The sequence below is a fragment of the Onychostoma macrolepis genome, chromosome 08 (genome assembly GCF_012432095.1).
Source record: "Onychostoma macrolepis isolate SWU-2019 chromosome 08, ASM1243209v1, whole genome shotgun sequence".
NCBI classification, from domain to species: Eukaryota; Metazoa; Chordata; class Actinopteri; order Cypriniformes; family Cyprinidae; genus Onychostoma; species Onychostoma macrolepis.
In genome coordinates, this window is record NC_081162.1 from 24164264 (window position 1) to 24181596 (window position 17333).

At 35.8% G+C, this 17333-nt stretch overlaps 1 protein-coding gene across 1 annotated transcript; it reads right to left on the bottom strand.

Annotated features, from left to right (window-relative positions):
• Window positions 1-1182: 1182 nt before the first annotated feature.
• elk1 (ETS transcription factor ELK1) lies at window positions 1183-16529 on the bottom strand. The gene is made up of 9 exons (XM_058785517.1): window positions 15757-16529; window positions 12214-12422; window positions 10828-11217; window positions 10491-10646; window positions 8997-9233; window positions 8710-8839; window positions 7495-7712; window positions 6739-6840; window positions 1183-5181 (listed from the first exon to the last, which is right to left on the bottom strand). The coding sequence occupies exons 1-9, from the start codon at window positions 15779-15781 to the stop codon at window positions 5083-5085; spliced, it is 1566 nt and encodes a 521-aa protein (XP_058641500.1). The 5' UTR covers window positions 15782-16529; the 3' UTR covers window positions 1183-5082.
• Between the last annotated feature and the right edge of the window lie 804 nt (window positions 16530-17333).

Below are 17333 nucleotides of genomic sequence, written 5' to 3' on the forward strand. Positions count from 1 at the left end.
CCCAAGGGCTGCCGTCCCGGAGGAGGCATGACATACAAAACTGAGTCCCTCAGGGATTTGTTTTTGGATTTTTTTTTGTTTTTTTTGTTGTTCTTATTAATTTTCACATTCCTCCACCAGGAAGAGGCGTTTTATTATTTAATCCAATTTCTGAGGTTGAGAAAAAGAGGGATTATTTATAGATATCTTCATCTCTTCACTTGATCGGGTGCTGTTTCTTTACACTGTGTCTTGATAATGCAATTATTTTGGTTACACTTTATTTCGATAGTCCACTTTAGACATTCTACTAACTATAAGTAACTTTGTAACTACATGTCAAATAATTCTCTTTAATTTGCAATTACATGTCTACTAACTTGATGGACCCATCAAAATAAAGTGTTAGAAGATATTAAGCAGACAGTCTACTAATACTCTAATGACTGCTAGTCGGCATGCAGTTACAAAGTTATTTACAGTTAGTAGAATGTCTAAAGTGGACTATCGAAATAAAGTGTTACCATTATTTTTGTATCAAGCAATACACATTTAGTGATCTTTTCTCAGTAATTCTGCACTTAAGGGTGTGTGTGTGTGTGTATATATATATATATATATATATATATATTTTTAAATCTGGAATCTGAGTGTGCAAAAAGCAAAAAAATAAAAATAAATAAAAATAAAAATATTGAGAAAATCGCCTTTAAAATTGTCCAAATGAAGTTCGTAGCAATGTATATTACTAATCAAAAATTAAGTTTTTATATATTTACGGTGGGAAATTTACAAAATATCTTCATGGAACATGATCTTTACTCATCCTAATGATTTTTGTCTTAAAAGAAAAATCGATAATCTTGATGCATACAATGTATTGTTGGCCATATATATATATATATATATATATATACCTACACGCACACACACACACACACATTATTACTTACAATAATTGTAAACAATAATACATTGTAATACTTTTTCTGCTTATTAGATAGATATACAGTATAGAAAGAATGATAGGTAAAATGATAGATAGAATAGAATGAACAATGTTACATAGAACAATAGATAGAACTGTGGAACGATAAATGGATACATAAAATGGTAGAATAATGATAGCACATGATAGAACATTACACAGAATTAATGATTAGATAGATAGATAGATAGATCAAATTAATATATTATACAACGTAAAGAACAAAATAGCCTTTTATTCATGACTTTCATATTAGTTCTGAGTCTCTTTTGTCTTTAGAAAACAAGATTAATATCTATCACATACACAAACAAAGTAGCATGTGCAGATGAAAAATAGTTTTGTCTCTTTCCAGTACATATAATATAGTATTTAGACAGTTCAGAAAAATAAAAGCCTCTCGATCCCTTTATGAAATAAACTCCCAGAGAGTGATTCTCATCTGGGAAAGGGAGCTCAGGCCGCAGAGATCTGCTTCCCAACAGTCCAAGAGTCCAACAGGACCATGTATTCACTCTTCACACAAGTAGCAGACTTTTTTTTTTTTTAAAAACACAAATATATGCGTAGCGCAAGATTTCCCAACACATTATTGAATATAGAATCATACAATACATTAACAGTTCCCACATAACATTTCAAAGAGAAAAAACAAGAGAAGACTTATTACAGCATCTGACAACTGCAGATGTTCAAATTCAGTAACTTGAAAAGCAAAACGAGGCAAATGTCTTAACAGTTTTGAGCCACGTAAGTATCAACTTCATCATCTCCAGTTTGGTGCTTGGATTTGTGACTTCATAAGCAGGTAACAAGCATTAAACAGGTTTTCTCAATGAGAAATATTGATATGATCGACTGTCTTACAATGGAAACTTGTACATGGTACGAAATCTGTGCTGGTATTAGGAAATAATTTGGAGACTCCTCCACAAAAGGAGAAAATCCGTCTCAGCCAACATCTCTACGGTCCAATCAATTATTCAATAAATGGCTTTTTTATGTAACGCGTGTCTTCATTTGCATAAAGGTTTCAGTGACTAGAATATTTTCACATGCTGGTTACCAACAATCATTTACAAATTTTTTGCAATTAAAACTTGCACAAATACAATTTCTGCACAATTTTGGTTCTAGAAGGGAAATAAAAATTTCAGCTGGAGCTTTACTTGTTATAAGGACAATAAATATTACTGATTAACATTACTCCGCATGAAGATTTTATTCTGGGATGACTTTAGAAGCTATTAATACCAAAATAGTTCATCAGTGGACGAGCACATATCCAGAAATCCAACTTTAAGGCCTATTTAATGTGGTATTATGATACCCAAACAGTCTTCGTAGGTCCAGAGATGTGCAGCATTAGTTTCATTATATGAAAGGGGGGCAGCAATGTCATCAACATGACAAAGGCTCGTTAATATTACAATATTTGACTTTTTTAAATCTTTTTTTTTTTTTCTTCTGTATTTGTAAAACAGAAATAGTTTTAAATAGATATGGCTCACTATTTCTGTCTTTTAAGCTTGCTAGTTTGTAAACAACTTGTCTGGGGATAAATGAAGTCAGCACTATGTAATAGTTCATTTCGGGGAACTGTGCACAGTATGCTGTCACTGTATTGATCAGTGCTGATGTACAGTAAAAGTAACAGCAGCATCTGAGTAAGGGAAATAGGAGGAGTTTAGCTCAAAGACATCAGCTGTTAAAACGCATTCACAGCGCATTACAGAGCATAGCCGCACAGACGTTCAGAGGCACAAACAATCCCAGCGATTTAGACAAGCTTGAGAGGAAAGTGACAAGACGGCTGAAAGCAGTACTGCAGACTTACTACACCGCATTAAAGATCAAGAACGGGGAATGTATTACTCACAAATCACTAAATTCATCATCACAGTGAGTTATTTGATATTGCAGGCTTATTATTTTGCCCAACGCATGGCGTAAAAGAACCACAAGTAACTCACCAATGAAAATCAATTTGTTTCGTGTGAATTTGATCATGATTAAGCTGATATCAGGTCACTGAGCTTGGCGTGTGGTAACATGAGGGGGCAACTCCCAAAATGCCCACCCGAACAGAACATTCAATGTGTCGACTTGTGGGCGTCCATGACATCATCGGTACATATCAGAGCGACACCAAGAGCAGTGGTGAACATTGACTGATCTTCAAGGCTTTTCTAAAGCGCTTCGTCTGAATACAAACAGTCATTCACTGAGAACAGAACAGCTCAGAACATTGGTTCAGGACGTAACAAATCAGCCATGAGGCGCACAAAATGCAGAAGAGAGGTGACACGCTTAAGCAATTAAAGCATGCTACGAGCAAATCCTCCCGAGTTCATTACAATTACGCAGATATCAAAGCAGAAAACTCTTTAAAACAACAAAAAGCACCAACTTAAAGAGCCGAAATGTTCTAAAGTGAAAGACACGGACGGCCAAATGTTCCTAAAATTGAAAATAAGGATGTTATGTGCGAGTTCAGCAAACTCAGGTCAAATGAAATGATAAAAACGGCCATACAGAAAAGGCTGTATGCCGTGGAGGCAGTTACTGTCCATAAACACTGACTACAGCTTTCTGTAGAATGCTATATATAACCACCATGATTTCCCCATAGGAAATTTGAGCTTCACACGCAAAATACAAGCGCAAGAAGATATGCAAATAATCGTTGGCTTTGTTTGTCAGTTGCAACGTATATGCGTGCCTGCTTTGACGCGTCGAGCTGTTGACAGCTTTGAGGTAACAACCGTGAGAGTGATTTTGACACATCAAACGAACATAGCATAAGAGGCAGGCCGCACAATACTACTAACAATATCAAAAGCAGCTGAAGCTACATACTTCCTGTTCTGCCATAAATTACTTTATTTACAACGATTATTGAGTTTTACACTTAGAGCTGGCGAGTCAGATGTATCACTTATATACAGTGTCAGAAGTGTGAGCGTTTTGGTTGCGTGAAGGTTCTTATAGCCCTTTGATGCGGCAGAGTAAAAATAAAGACGAGAGCGAGAGAAAAAGAGAAAAAAAAGATAGAGACGCTAAGATGGATTGTATATAAACAGCTGGTCTTTGGTCTCCTCTGGCGTTTTCTTTAGAAGAAAAAAAGCATGAAACTGCAAAGATTCGCTGTGACACTTTTGAAACCTTTGCCTGCTTTGTCGATGCTGCCAGAGAAAGGGCTCCTTGATAGAATTACTAAAAAACAACAACATAAACAGGAAAGCAAGAACAAAAAATTCAATATTTCAAATCTTGGAATGGGTGCAACATATATTTACAAGAAGAAAGTTCTGAAATAAAGGAATGATGTCACAGAAGAAAAAGATTGATACATTCCAGATCTTGATATCATTTAGAATCTCTTTGTATCTTTCCCCCCTGGTTTCACCTCTTCAAATCCTGGGAATGACCGTGACATTCCCCTGGCATTTTCAATGCCACTTTAGCAAAATGGACTCCTTTGTCCATGGAAAAACACAAAATGTTTAAAACAACAATGTGTCATGTACTAAAAATTATGTATTTGTGTCTCTGTAATGCCAAAGAAAGAAATTAACTTGCAGATTTCAAATGCATGCTTTCTATTTCCAAAAAAACAAACAAAAAAGAAGTCTTTAAGAAAGCTATGCTCCGTCTGTGAAGTAAATGGCATTTCATGCCTTGATTCAATCAAAGGATACCTCGTCTGGTCAATAACTCAATGTTATTGTGTGAAATCAAAAATGAAGTGAGATCTCCGAGTTCCAAATTCACATGAGCATTCGGGAATGTGCATCTTGCGATGCACCAAGAAACATCAGGAATAAATAAATAACCGTTGATGATCATATAAAAACCAAAGGGAAAAACAAAAGATCAAATAGTCTATGAAACGCCACCATCAAGCCCAGAACCGGGCTGCTCCGTCAACCAATTGTGAAGGACGGCTGAGAGCGCACTCTTCTTGCTGAGTCGTCATTGGAGCAGAGGCCTTGCCCAACTCACAGCAGAACTTGTTATGGAGTGTCTCATCTTTCATTGGCCGTCCTCAGCATTTCATTGGCTGGGGAAGGAGCCAATCGCTATGGCAGGAGATAAGGGAATTAAATTGCAAATTATGGTTTCTGTGGTCCAGGGGAGAGAACAACAGGTGTGGATAGGCCGTCCACGCTCAATGCTGGGATCTGGATCTGATTGCTTCCGTTGGAGGGGAACTGTAAGAATAACAGGAAGTTATTAATTAGGACTTAAGCTTGACTATTAAATTATTACTTTTATTATATGTATCGTATTCATGGCATGCTATCCGTCTCCACAGACCAATGTTATTTTAGTATCATTGATTTACAGTGTTAGTTTTGAATTTGATTTTTTCATATTATCGGTTTTCATTTTTTTGAAAAAAGTTTTAGTAATTTTGTTGTGTTTGCCATTTTTATTAGTATTTTTTCTTAAATATGTCTATATTGCTTTTGTTAAGTTTTAGTTTTTAATTTATTTAGTTTCATTTATTTTAGTACTTCTACTTAAACTATACAAAAGTGAGAAATGTTGTTTTAAGGTTTTATTATAAAGTTTAACGTTTTTTAATATTTTATTTTATTTCAGCTAATATGTTTTGCACATTAAGTAATGGAAAGATATACATTTTTCACATTTTGTTTTAGTTAATGATAATAACCTTGCCACAGACAATACTTTTGACCCCTTTTTGAGTATAAATTAATGTGCAAATTAACACTAATGTATTTAAAATGGAACATTAAAGTTCTAATAACCTGGAATACTCAGCTCTGATACTTGACATGAATTACTTAATAAGCTGGACAATATTGAAAGACCATTTTGCTATAATAAAAATATAAACTAGTCCAAGAAGAACATCTACCTAGACAGACAGGAGGTCACTTATGTAGGATTAGGTTTAATGCACCTGTTCCTGTAAAAAATAATGAAACTCTGCACTGCTGCTATTGGCCAGCAGAGGATGCTCACATGCTTTTCTGAGGAACAGTCCAACAAAACAAAAGCTTTCTCAAAATTAAGCACAAAAGATTTGATGTCCACTAAAGGAAGAAGCGTAAGAGAACATGTGAATTTACTGCAATGCAGAGCATTGAAATTATTAGTTCATTAGCCTAATTGAAGATTATTGTTTTATTGCACTATAGCAACACTATATAATGTGAAGGCACAATAACAGAATTTAAATGTGTGGTCACAAGTGTGTGAATAGCTGGGAATAGCTGGATAACTTGCTTAACAGTCTGAAATGTGGCTCATCCATTCAGAATTTACCAAACCATTTATCATCCAAAAAAAAAATATTCCATGTAATACACCAGTTTCCTTTTCAGGTCATGAAACCAAATAGTATTTCAGAATATAAAATTATTGCAAGACTATTTGGTAAAAAAGAAAAACTCTCTTTCATGAGATTTCCTAATCTAGCTTTCTAATAAACATACAATTGCATAAGAATATGGTTGGTTCTGTGAAAAATCACTTATGTTTCTCTACTTATGTCTTTTTGGATAAAAGTGTCTGCTAAATGCATAAATGTAAATAAGATATTGGTTACCATGGCAATCTCAAAAGTTGGGAAAAGGCAGAATATATAAAATGTATATGTTGTAATGTATTTGATGGTTGTGAATGGAGTAGGGAGAGAGTAAATTCTCATCCATGCAATGAGCCGAGGGAGTGTGAGGAGACAGATGGTGTGCTGCTGCCATGCTGTGGACAGAAACTGTGTGGACAGGAAGTCTCACCTGGAAGGAGAGCTTGGCAGGGCTGCGTGGAGCGATTGGACTAAGCGTGCTCCAGAAGTGTATGGTTGATGGCAGCGGACTCGGTGTCAATAGCACTGGTGTCTGAAAGAAAGAGAGAGAGAGAGAGAGAGAGAGAGAGAGAGGGGGAGTTGAAGAGGTTGTGCGTGTGTGTGTGTGTGTGTATGAACCATTTTACAAGGTCATTGTGTTGTATCTCTTTGTTCTTGGTTATCTGGTAACACAAGCATTTATATCGCTCTGGCTTTGTTAAAAATCACATTGAGACTGTGTGAATAAGAGCTTGGTACATGTGAAGCATCCATTCATACCCCACAAACGCTATTGTTGCCTTAGACAAAAAACAAACAAAAAAAACACACAAGATATTTCTGATAATTATCAAAAGTATGGCATAAACAGAGATCTAGCTCTTAAAAACTCCCAAGCACGACTCCACTGAGAGACTGTAAGATAATGCTGAAACTCAGTCATTTAACAGTCATCTCTTTGTGCCTTCTATGTGGTAAAAGACTGCATTGTGTTTAAATCAGGGCTGTCAACTGCTTAAAATAATTGTTTTCTGAAATGTGTTCATGTGGGTTTGTCTTAGTAATGCAATTGCAAGCAGCAATAATAAAATTCCACCAAATAGTGAAATTTGTTAACAGAAAATGAATGCATTTAAGAGGCAAAAATGTACATTTTAAATGTTAGCACATGTTTTAAACAACCATAATTCTGAACTGAATGGCTCACCAGGGCATGGGAGGTGATGACTGTGGGTGTTAAGGTGTTTGTGGCACTGCCAGGAGCCAGAAGGCTGTTCACCGCTGCATTGACCTTATCCAGTGAGAGTCCAGGGGGCAGCAGCGTAGACGAGGATGGCAGTTCCAGCACACGTGGCTTCTTTGATTTAGGAGGCTGGACTTCCTGCGTGCTCGCCGGGAGGGAGGCTGATGCAGTATTGGTGTCCTCTGAAAACAGTTTTGAATGAGAGGCTAAAATTGACGATTGATCTTTAAGCACTGCGGGTTTTGTTGACCTATAACCATGTCAAATAACTGTAAAGGATTGCTTGGAGTGGCTTATTGCTTTTATAAAAAGGTAGAATCAGCAATATGATAAAAGACATTGTCATTTGATAATGAATTTATTATTAATAATCACAATAAACAATTCTTCTACCAAGTAATATACACTTTGGGGGCAGTAAATAAAATGTAGGGAAATTAATACATCTATCCAGCAAATGAATACTTCTATTCAGCAAGGATGCATTGAACTGATAAAAAGTGACAATAAACACATTTATAATGTTGCAAATGATTTCTATTTCAAATAAATGCTATTCTTTTTAACTTTCTATTCTTCAAAGAATCCTGAAAAAAATGATCGATACGTTTCCACAAACTATAAAACAGCACAACTGTTTTCAACATTGATAATAATGTGTTTTGACAATCAAATCAGCATATTAGAATGTTTTCTAAATGATCACGAGACACTAAACACCGGAGTAATGGCTGCTGGAAATTTAGCTGTGCCAGAAATAAATTACATTTTAAAATATATTCAAATCAGTTATTTTAAGTAGTAGAAATATTTAACAAAATTAAAACAACAGTTTTTACTGTATATTTGATTGAATAAATCCAGTCTTGGTGAGCATAAAAGACTTTGTTCAAATACATTAAAAAAATCTTACTGATCCCAAACCTTTGATAGGTATTGTAGTTAATTATCTTAACAGTAGGCTGTTTTTGGTTGCCAGGCAGCCAATATTAAAATGGAACTTAACTGATGTCCCTTTTATAACTCAGACTAAAACACTAATGAATGAGCTTCTACTTATACAAAGATTTGCTTGCAATTTATAAACAGTAAACCCAAAAACAAACTGCTATGAGCCTTGCCAGCTCTTTTGAGTTCAACGTCTTTCTAATGCATAAACAACAAAAATGTTTGACTAACCGGGTAGCTCAGGCTTCTCTTTCACCTCCCCTTCTCCAACCGGCTGGGCCACCGGCTCCACGGAGGGTGATGGAGCATCCACAGGGATTGGGGCATCTGTAACTCCAGAGACAGGCACTGTGGGCACTGGCTGAGTATGGCAAATAAAAAAATAAAATAAATAAAAAGCTAAAAATAAATAAATAAAATGCTAAATTACTCCAGCATTTCATTGCAACCAAACATGTTCAATATTTTTTGGATGATGTTTGGATGATGAATGATTTCTAATTGACACATCTGCTCACCTCAACATCTGTTTTGTCATCCAAATCGACAATCTCCACCAAGTCTTCTTCAGGCGACAGGCTGGACTCTTTGGGCAGCCCAACAGGCGAAGGCTTTATGACCACAAATACAGGCTGAGAGGGGTTGACGACACATTCTCCATGAGCTAGAGGAATGAGCGAGGTCAGAGAGCTGGGATCGGACAGGTAGATCTGGGGTGGGTCACCCAAATTCTGGCTCTTCTGTGCTTGAGTATTCTGTGGGATGAATTCAAAACAAATTTTTACGTATATAATTCTTAATAATAACAGTACTTAACATGGGTGTCAAATAATTGGATTGCAAGCTGTTTAGCTGATCTTTAAGGTATTTTCCAGGAATTTGGATGAATAAGCTTTATAAATCTGATGAACAATTTCCAGGAGGCTAAAATGAGGGCTTCAGTGAGCAACAACTAGTTTGTAACTCATTTTCTTCCATAGTGTTACGCATTTTTAAGGGCAACAATAAAAAAGTTGTGATTTATTTTATTCATTGGGAAAAGGACTTGCTTGACTGTGACGCAATTTCTGACACTGGCGATGTGAATATAACTTGTACGACTGCCATTCAGTGTTAATTTCATTAACAAAAACTATGAAGAAAATTATTAATTGACAACCTTTTTTCTTTGCAACACCGTTGACAAAAAATATGAGACTAAAAACTAGTTAAAAGAATTAACACACACAAGGCTTCGGTGCTGACCGTAATAAATCCAAACATGGATTTCAACTATAATGTTTGTGATTGTGGTTGCTGAATAAATGCACTTTCGCAACCTCTGTGCCACAAAGCCTTTTTTTTTTTTGTTAATAGTTTTAATTGAAAAAACTAATGAATATAATTTAGAAATATTGGAGTTAATATTAAGAATTTCACTGTTTTTGTTTTTGAGAGAAGCTTTTGAGTTTTACGTTTTCATAATGTAAAGAGTGTGATCATTTATATGACAGTTTAATAAATCTACATGAGGCCAAATAAACCATGTGTATGAGTTCTATTTATTTGTACTTATGGGTGAAAGTGCAATAATTCTGATGTACATTCTCAAATGACAACAACCACGATTAGTAATCACAGCAATAATTTTGAGCAATAAACTGTGATTATCAGTTTGACTAAAAGTTTTATTGACTGAAACTATAGACTAAAAATTACAGACTTTTAGTCAACTACAACAACTAACAGGAACTAAACAAAAAAACAGGATAGGTTGATTAAATATGGTAAAAACTATAAAGGACATTTGACACAGGACTAAGGCTAACAGTAAACTAAAAAATAGCTAACAAAATGAACACTACTGGCATCAGTTACATCACACTAAGCGTTCAAAGACTGACAATTTTGCTTAAAGCAAGAAATCTTGCACGATTCCCAAATGTCGTTGACACCATCATCAGTGCTAAAATGGCACAGCTTTAAGCATTTAAAGACTGAGTTTGGATGAGCGTTAAAGAGCAAATCCATACCGTGGTTGCAGTGGTAGATCCAGAGGGCGTCTGTGGGCTGAGGGCGGGTGTAGCACATGGGGAGGGGTGGGTCACTATCACCTGCAAACTGCTGCTCTCCATAGTCGACTGCGCCGGAGCAGTTCCCTGCTGTGCTTCTGTCTGACACATTCGCATCTGCAACATACACATATACATAATACATAATAAATGTGAATCAAATACCTTACACACAACGTGTCTCACAAGGTTTGATAAGTTGATAACTCATTTAATGACACGCCATGTGAGAGGATTTATTACAGAATTAAAAACATCAGCTCTAAAACAAAAACATGAAATCCAGAAAGAAGCTGACCTCATGCACTGTGCGGTCCATCAAAGCAGGTTTGGGGCTGTTGTCACTCAGGACATACTCTGTTTTGATGAATTTGGATGCAGCTTTGCAGGGCGTCTGTAGGGACTGGATAGTGAAAGTGGAGTAGAGACCAGACTTCATGTAATCATTGCGGGAGCTGCGTTGCACTGAGCTAGGGGAGGAGCGCTGAACCTGCAGGCTCTTGGAGAGACATGGGTTGGTGGTGTTAGCACCTGTGTTAGATTTGGTCTGAATGGACAGCTCCAATTTCTCCCCCGTAGTGGCCCTCTGGGAATCCTCAGGTCCTTTCAGCCCATCAGCAGAGTTGGGGTCCGGAAAGGTCACAAACTTATAGACGAACTTCTGGCCGCTAACTTTCTTAATAATATTCTGTGGAAGTATGAAGCTTGTTGAAAAGTGCCTAAACAATAATATGCACTTGACATTAAACATTAAATCATGCTCCAATCTTAAAAGTTTTTCTATCCTTTTCATAGTAGTTAGACAGTAAAAATCCCAGAATTATTAATGTTTATTTATGGATTAATACTAATGATGGACCAAAATATTGTCCAGGCTCATTAACTGGTTAACATCAATTGAGTAATTTTGAGTAAATAATTTTCCAGTTAATTTCATTTATTTATTTCACTGAATTGTATTACTGTATATCAATTATATACACTAGTGTTCAAACTTTGGGGTTGGTAAGATTTCTTCATGTTTCTGAAAGACGTCTCTTATATTCACTAAGGCTGCATATATTTGATTAAAAATATAGTAAAAATTAGTGCTGTCAAGTGATTAATCGTGATTAATTACATCCAAAATAAAAGTTTTTGTTTACATAATATATGTGTGTACTGTATATATTTATTATGTCTATATAAATACACACACATACATGTATATATTTAAGAAAAATATGTTATGTTTATTTATTAAATATATTTATCTGTAATATAAATAATATAAATATATATTTTATATATATATATAGTAAAACTGTAATATTTCGAAATATTGTTACAATTTACAATAACTGTTTTTTATTTGAATATATTTTTAAATGTAATTTATTCCTGTGGTTAAATACAGTTGTGCTGCTAAATACTTTTGTGGAAAACCATGATATATTTATTTAAGATTTTGTGATAAATAGAAAGTTCAAAAGAATAGCATTTATTTTAAATTGAAATATTTTGTAACATTAAAAATGTCTTTACTGTCACTTTTGAACACTTTATTGCATCTGTGAATAATAAAAGTAATAATTTCTTTTAAAAAAAAAACATCTTACAGACCCCAACATTTTAAACAGTATTGTATATATAAAATAAACTGATTAAGTCTGTGATTCACATCATTAGTTACTCCTGCACATACCTTGTCATAGTAGTAACGAAGTGCCCTGCTCAGTTTATCATAGTTCATGTTGGTTTTGTTCTTGCGCAGCCCCCAGAGTCTGGCCACCTCCTCGGCATCCAGCAGTTTGAACTCTCCATCCCCAGACGTCCAGGAGATCAAGTGCTTCTGACTCTGATCATCCAGCAGGTGTAGCAGGAACTGCCACAATGTAATGGACGGATCCATTGCTACAGGGCACAAAAAACAGACTGTGATAAATGGGCAGTGTCTGTAACCTTCTGGTGCTTAGTATCATGTTAACAATGCGTAAGATTAGAAAAACCTCAAGTTAGTACTAAATAAACATAAAACAACCTGCAATTACTAAGGCTTTCACTGGAATACACACTGATATACAGTATGTATCAGTTGTGATGAAGCCTGCTTGTAAAATATTGCACCATAAAGCCATAAGTGCTGTGAAAACAAGAGATATTGGTTTTACTAACTGTTTCTAAAAATACTGCATCAAATATACCTAGAACTCATTGTCATGAGAAGTATGTTCTGGAACTGAAGCCACGTTAGAAAAAAACAGCCTTTGTGGGATTTAACAGAATCCTACATCCATTGAAATCAAATTCACATGCTCAGTACAGTAAATGAAATCCGCTTTCTTTATGGTTGGATTGAGTAGATGAACATAAATGGAGAGTGAACATTATATCTGCAGTGAAATCAAGGAAAAACAGGCGAGAATTAATGGTGCTACCGTCAGCAGAGGACATGTATCACAAGTTCAGGAAGAACATGTTGAGAATGCAAATTAACCCTATTACCATTCCCCCCCTTCATTTACGTAACTCATAAGCAACACCTTAGAAACGATCACCATGGTAAAAGCATTTAAGCAACAGTTTCTAAGGAATAAAAAAGGCCGTGCCACCCTTTAAGCACACTGAACCAAATTAATCACAGTGAATTGCTGATGACAATGAAGGGAACCTGTTTCCATTTTAACCTAGCACATAAAATCTCATTAATTAATACCATCATTAAATCGAGCTGTAAGTGATTGAGTGAGTGCATTCATTAGCAGTAAAATGTCTTTAATAAATGGTATCATTCTAGGACTGAAACACCAGAAGAATATCCTGTGGGCAGCTACACACACTAAGGAAAACGGGGTTTTACAAAACTGTAGTTCAGGATTTAAATGTCATATTGTCCTGTTGGCACATTATCCACACTTACTCATCAAATCAACATCTCACTGCGAGACCCTCAGACTGCTGAAATTACTCATTTCCGTACAGGATGACCCCAAAAAAAGAAGTTTCTGAAGACATCTCTGTAACACTTTCCATTACTCTTCCTACTAGATATACATACAGTAATTATGCATTGAGAACATGTAGACTATTAGCAATTGACATTTTCTACAAATAATGTAAAATCACAGCTTAAAAATCTTTTGACCAATAGAAGCGAACAGAATAACTCAGTTATTCATAAACAAATAAAATATTACATTTCAGATATGTCTGAATAGACATATTTTTAAGCAATCAATAAAAATAGATTAATTAAAAATGAATATGCCTAGTAAGTAATAAACATATAATGAAATATAATAATTAATAGTGTGTGTAACCACACTGTAAAATGAACACAAAAATGTGAGCAAAATGTAAATTTTCTATAGATGAACGATAATATCCGGACCATACCAGTTGAATTGAATTGTATCGCTCAACATAGGATATTTTAGACATCAGATTTCTTTAGTCAGCTAATTCTAACTCAAAAACATTATATTACGAGCCTTTAAAAGTACTTTCTTATACTTCTTACCTCTATTATAGCAACCTATCTGAATAGTTTTCATCAGCTATTCAGTTCAAAATTAATCTTGTACATTATAATATTGCGATGTCTAAATTTACTTAATCAATTAATTTTAAGTTCAGAGAGTTATAAAAAGAAATTGTACAAATAGTAGATTAGAAAATACTATCGATTTTTCAACATCAGCCTGAATTTTATTTTAGGCGTATCCCTAAAAAAACAGCCATTGAAAAAATAAAGCCAGTTGTGTGAAAGAATGAGTAGCACCCCCTTTATAATGTAGCTGTATAATAAATTGTTTTTTAAAATGAACTGTTTAGGCCAGTAAAACAAACAGCTTGATTTTCCCAATAGCACAAACACATCAGAGCTTTTATGAATAACATATACTTCAATGGTGATTAATCATTTAAAAAAATCTGGCATCAGAATGGTAAAAATAACCAAAGGGTCACCGTATTAAGATAAAAATGTCATAGTGAAGCCAGAACCAAAGAATCAGACGCACAGTTGTCTTATTTACATGTTGATTATTCCCTAATTTTCCTTGCAGTGTTACATTCTAGCTGAAGAGCTCCAGTATGACTAATCAAGGGACTAACACTGCACAGCTTGCCTTGGTCTAATGCCTCATAAATCAGCCTGTACATCTGAGAAAAGCAAACAAAGACCGGCACTGAACAACACAGATCTGTTTTTCCCCATCAGACCTTATTGCCTTAAGGCTGTTCAGGGACCTCAATGCTCAATAGTCAATTATCTTGAGTTCTAAGATTGCATGATGACTTATAGCCAATGAATGAATTGGCATCCCAAAGGAGGAGAGAGCCAGACAGGACTGTGATGTGAGCAGAATGAATCCAGAGCTAAATTACCAAACAAATCCCTAATAGACACATACACACTTGTATTAAGTGGGGCTCACGACAGTTCCTGGTGGGTCATCAAGGTGTCCACACGGTCTCTTTGGATTTACATGAGGTCTGCTGGTTAATATCAGATGACATTGGTTTCATTTACACAAACACAGTAAAGAAATGCTGACATATGCATTGCACAATCATGTCAAATCAAACAAGTTCTTATGCATTTGATTTAAAGTTTTCAGAGCAATTATAAAGGGCTTGTTGTACATTATGCAAAAGGGAGATAATAATAACAACAACAACAACAAATAAATAAATCACTAGTTTAATTTATAAACCTCCTTTTAAAACACAAGAACAAACATCCACCCTTGCAAACTAGCTTGTTTGACAGCTCAAAATCTAAATATTTAATGCACAATAAAACAATCAAATGTAATTCTGTAAAAATTACACTCGCTGATGGTTGATTAGTTCAGAAATAACCAGGAGGCAAACAAGTCAGCCAAACACTGTATTTGATTCAGAAACAGCAGCATGTGGACACACTTCCAGACATTTGGCTTGCAAAACATTTACTCAAACACAGTTGAAGTGCATCAGGCTTCCTACAGGTGTTAACCCACCCTGACCAAAATAAGGTGTCAATACCACTCATCCGGTCCCTTAATACTTTCTGGACAATCACATTGATTTGAACACAACGTTCTGACTCACACCATGATTAGGCAACGTGTACGAATAAATTGTGAATAAAACAGAGCGAGTTGTGAATGTATTTGGCTTTATTTGAGTAACGAGCACTTTATTAAACTCAAATGCAATCACTCCTCCATGTCCAACCTCCTTGAAGTGGAATAAAACTTACCGCTGATCAGCGGGTTCGACTCCATCTCTCCCAAATAAATGTATTTATGGGCAGTTTTATTCTTTGGAGATTAATTCACGTCCATAACTGTGCTTGCTGGGTGTCAAAAGTCGGTGGTTTAATTGCGTTTGGTTGTTATGTAACACATGCACCTCTCCCTCCATGTTAGTTGACATTAGCAGCTAAGTCGCTAGCTCGCGTTAGCTCAGGCTGCCTGCGCGTAACGTTACACCGTTCCTGTCAGACGAACTGAAGACTTCTTCAAACGGCAAAATACTCCAGTAAAATCGACCAGGGCCGCGTTTAAACGATGGGATGTCACGCCCTGCCTTTAAAACAATATGGTAACATTAAGGAGGGGTTAATTCCAGCGTGGTGGACGGTGAGGGAGGGCAAATAAACCGAGACCCCGATCAGGTCCATCCACTTCGGCGCGAAGCGCGCGAGCTTCCCTCCTTCAGCGCGCGGTGTCCAAGCAACGGACTGGCTGCACTGTCAGTTTAAAGAGCTCGAAATAACGGGGAGGTAAAAGACAGAGCGCTCCCTTCGGAAGTTTTTTTTTTTAACAACAACAACCTCTGCTTGGCTTTCCCCCGTTTGCTTCCTGTTTCCACGAGCGCCTCGACTACTTGTTTCTTTTTTTTCCACCTCTCTTTGGTCCTCGAGTCCCCTGTGCGGTCGTGACGTCACCGGACAGGCATGACGTGGGTCGGCTGTAGAGCAAAATGAATGAAAGAGAACAAACTTTTGTGTGTGTGTGTTGCAGTCTTCTAGTAAAGACCGAAGAGACATTGGTGCTATTTTATTCAGCACCAAGGTCGAGTGAAAAAACTGCATATGCGCTCAAATCATTTTGCGTAAACTCTCTCTCGCGCACTGACAAGCGCGAGCCACAGGTTGCTGCTGCAGCACTGCGCTGAAACGTTGCTTGTACTCATTTAACACAATGCAGGGGTTTTCCAGGGGGCCACAAGAGAGTGCTAGGGGGTCCGTGGGCATGTTTAGAGAAAAACTGAGTAAAAATGTAAAACAATCAATGATACAAATAATATAATCAATTATTTACATTTAAAAATAATAATTAAAAAAATATTAATTTGAGTGAGTGAATGAATTAATAAATAGAAAACTAATACATCGAATTGGACAGTACTGTAGTAAGCATTACATATTTAATAATACAACATAAGAGAAACAGACAGTATTTTCCAAATATATTTTACAGATATTTATAATAAATATATATATATTTTTTCCACAGTATAAATTGGGACTTTACACAGGAAAACATATAGCTACATTTAAATGAAGGGTCTGTCGCACAAGGATGATAATTTTTGGGGGTTCGTGGCATCTAAAAGATTGAAAACCCCTGACATAGTGACATATCATCAAAATAATGTCAAGCATACATACTGCATATGTAATACAATAATACAGGAAGCATAAATCATCTTTTATTTGATGCGCTGGAAATCACATGTACAAAAAAGTTCCATCTAAATCCTGAATTATATATCATTTTAAAATGTAAAATCTGTCATTCCACAGCCAGTGCTGACAATTGTCACTTTATA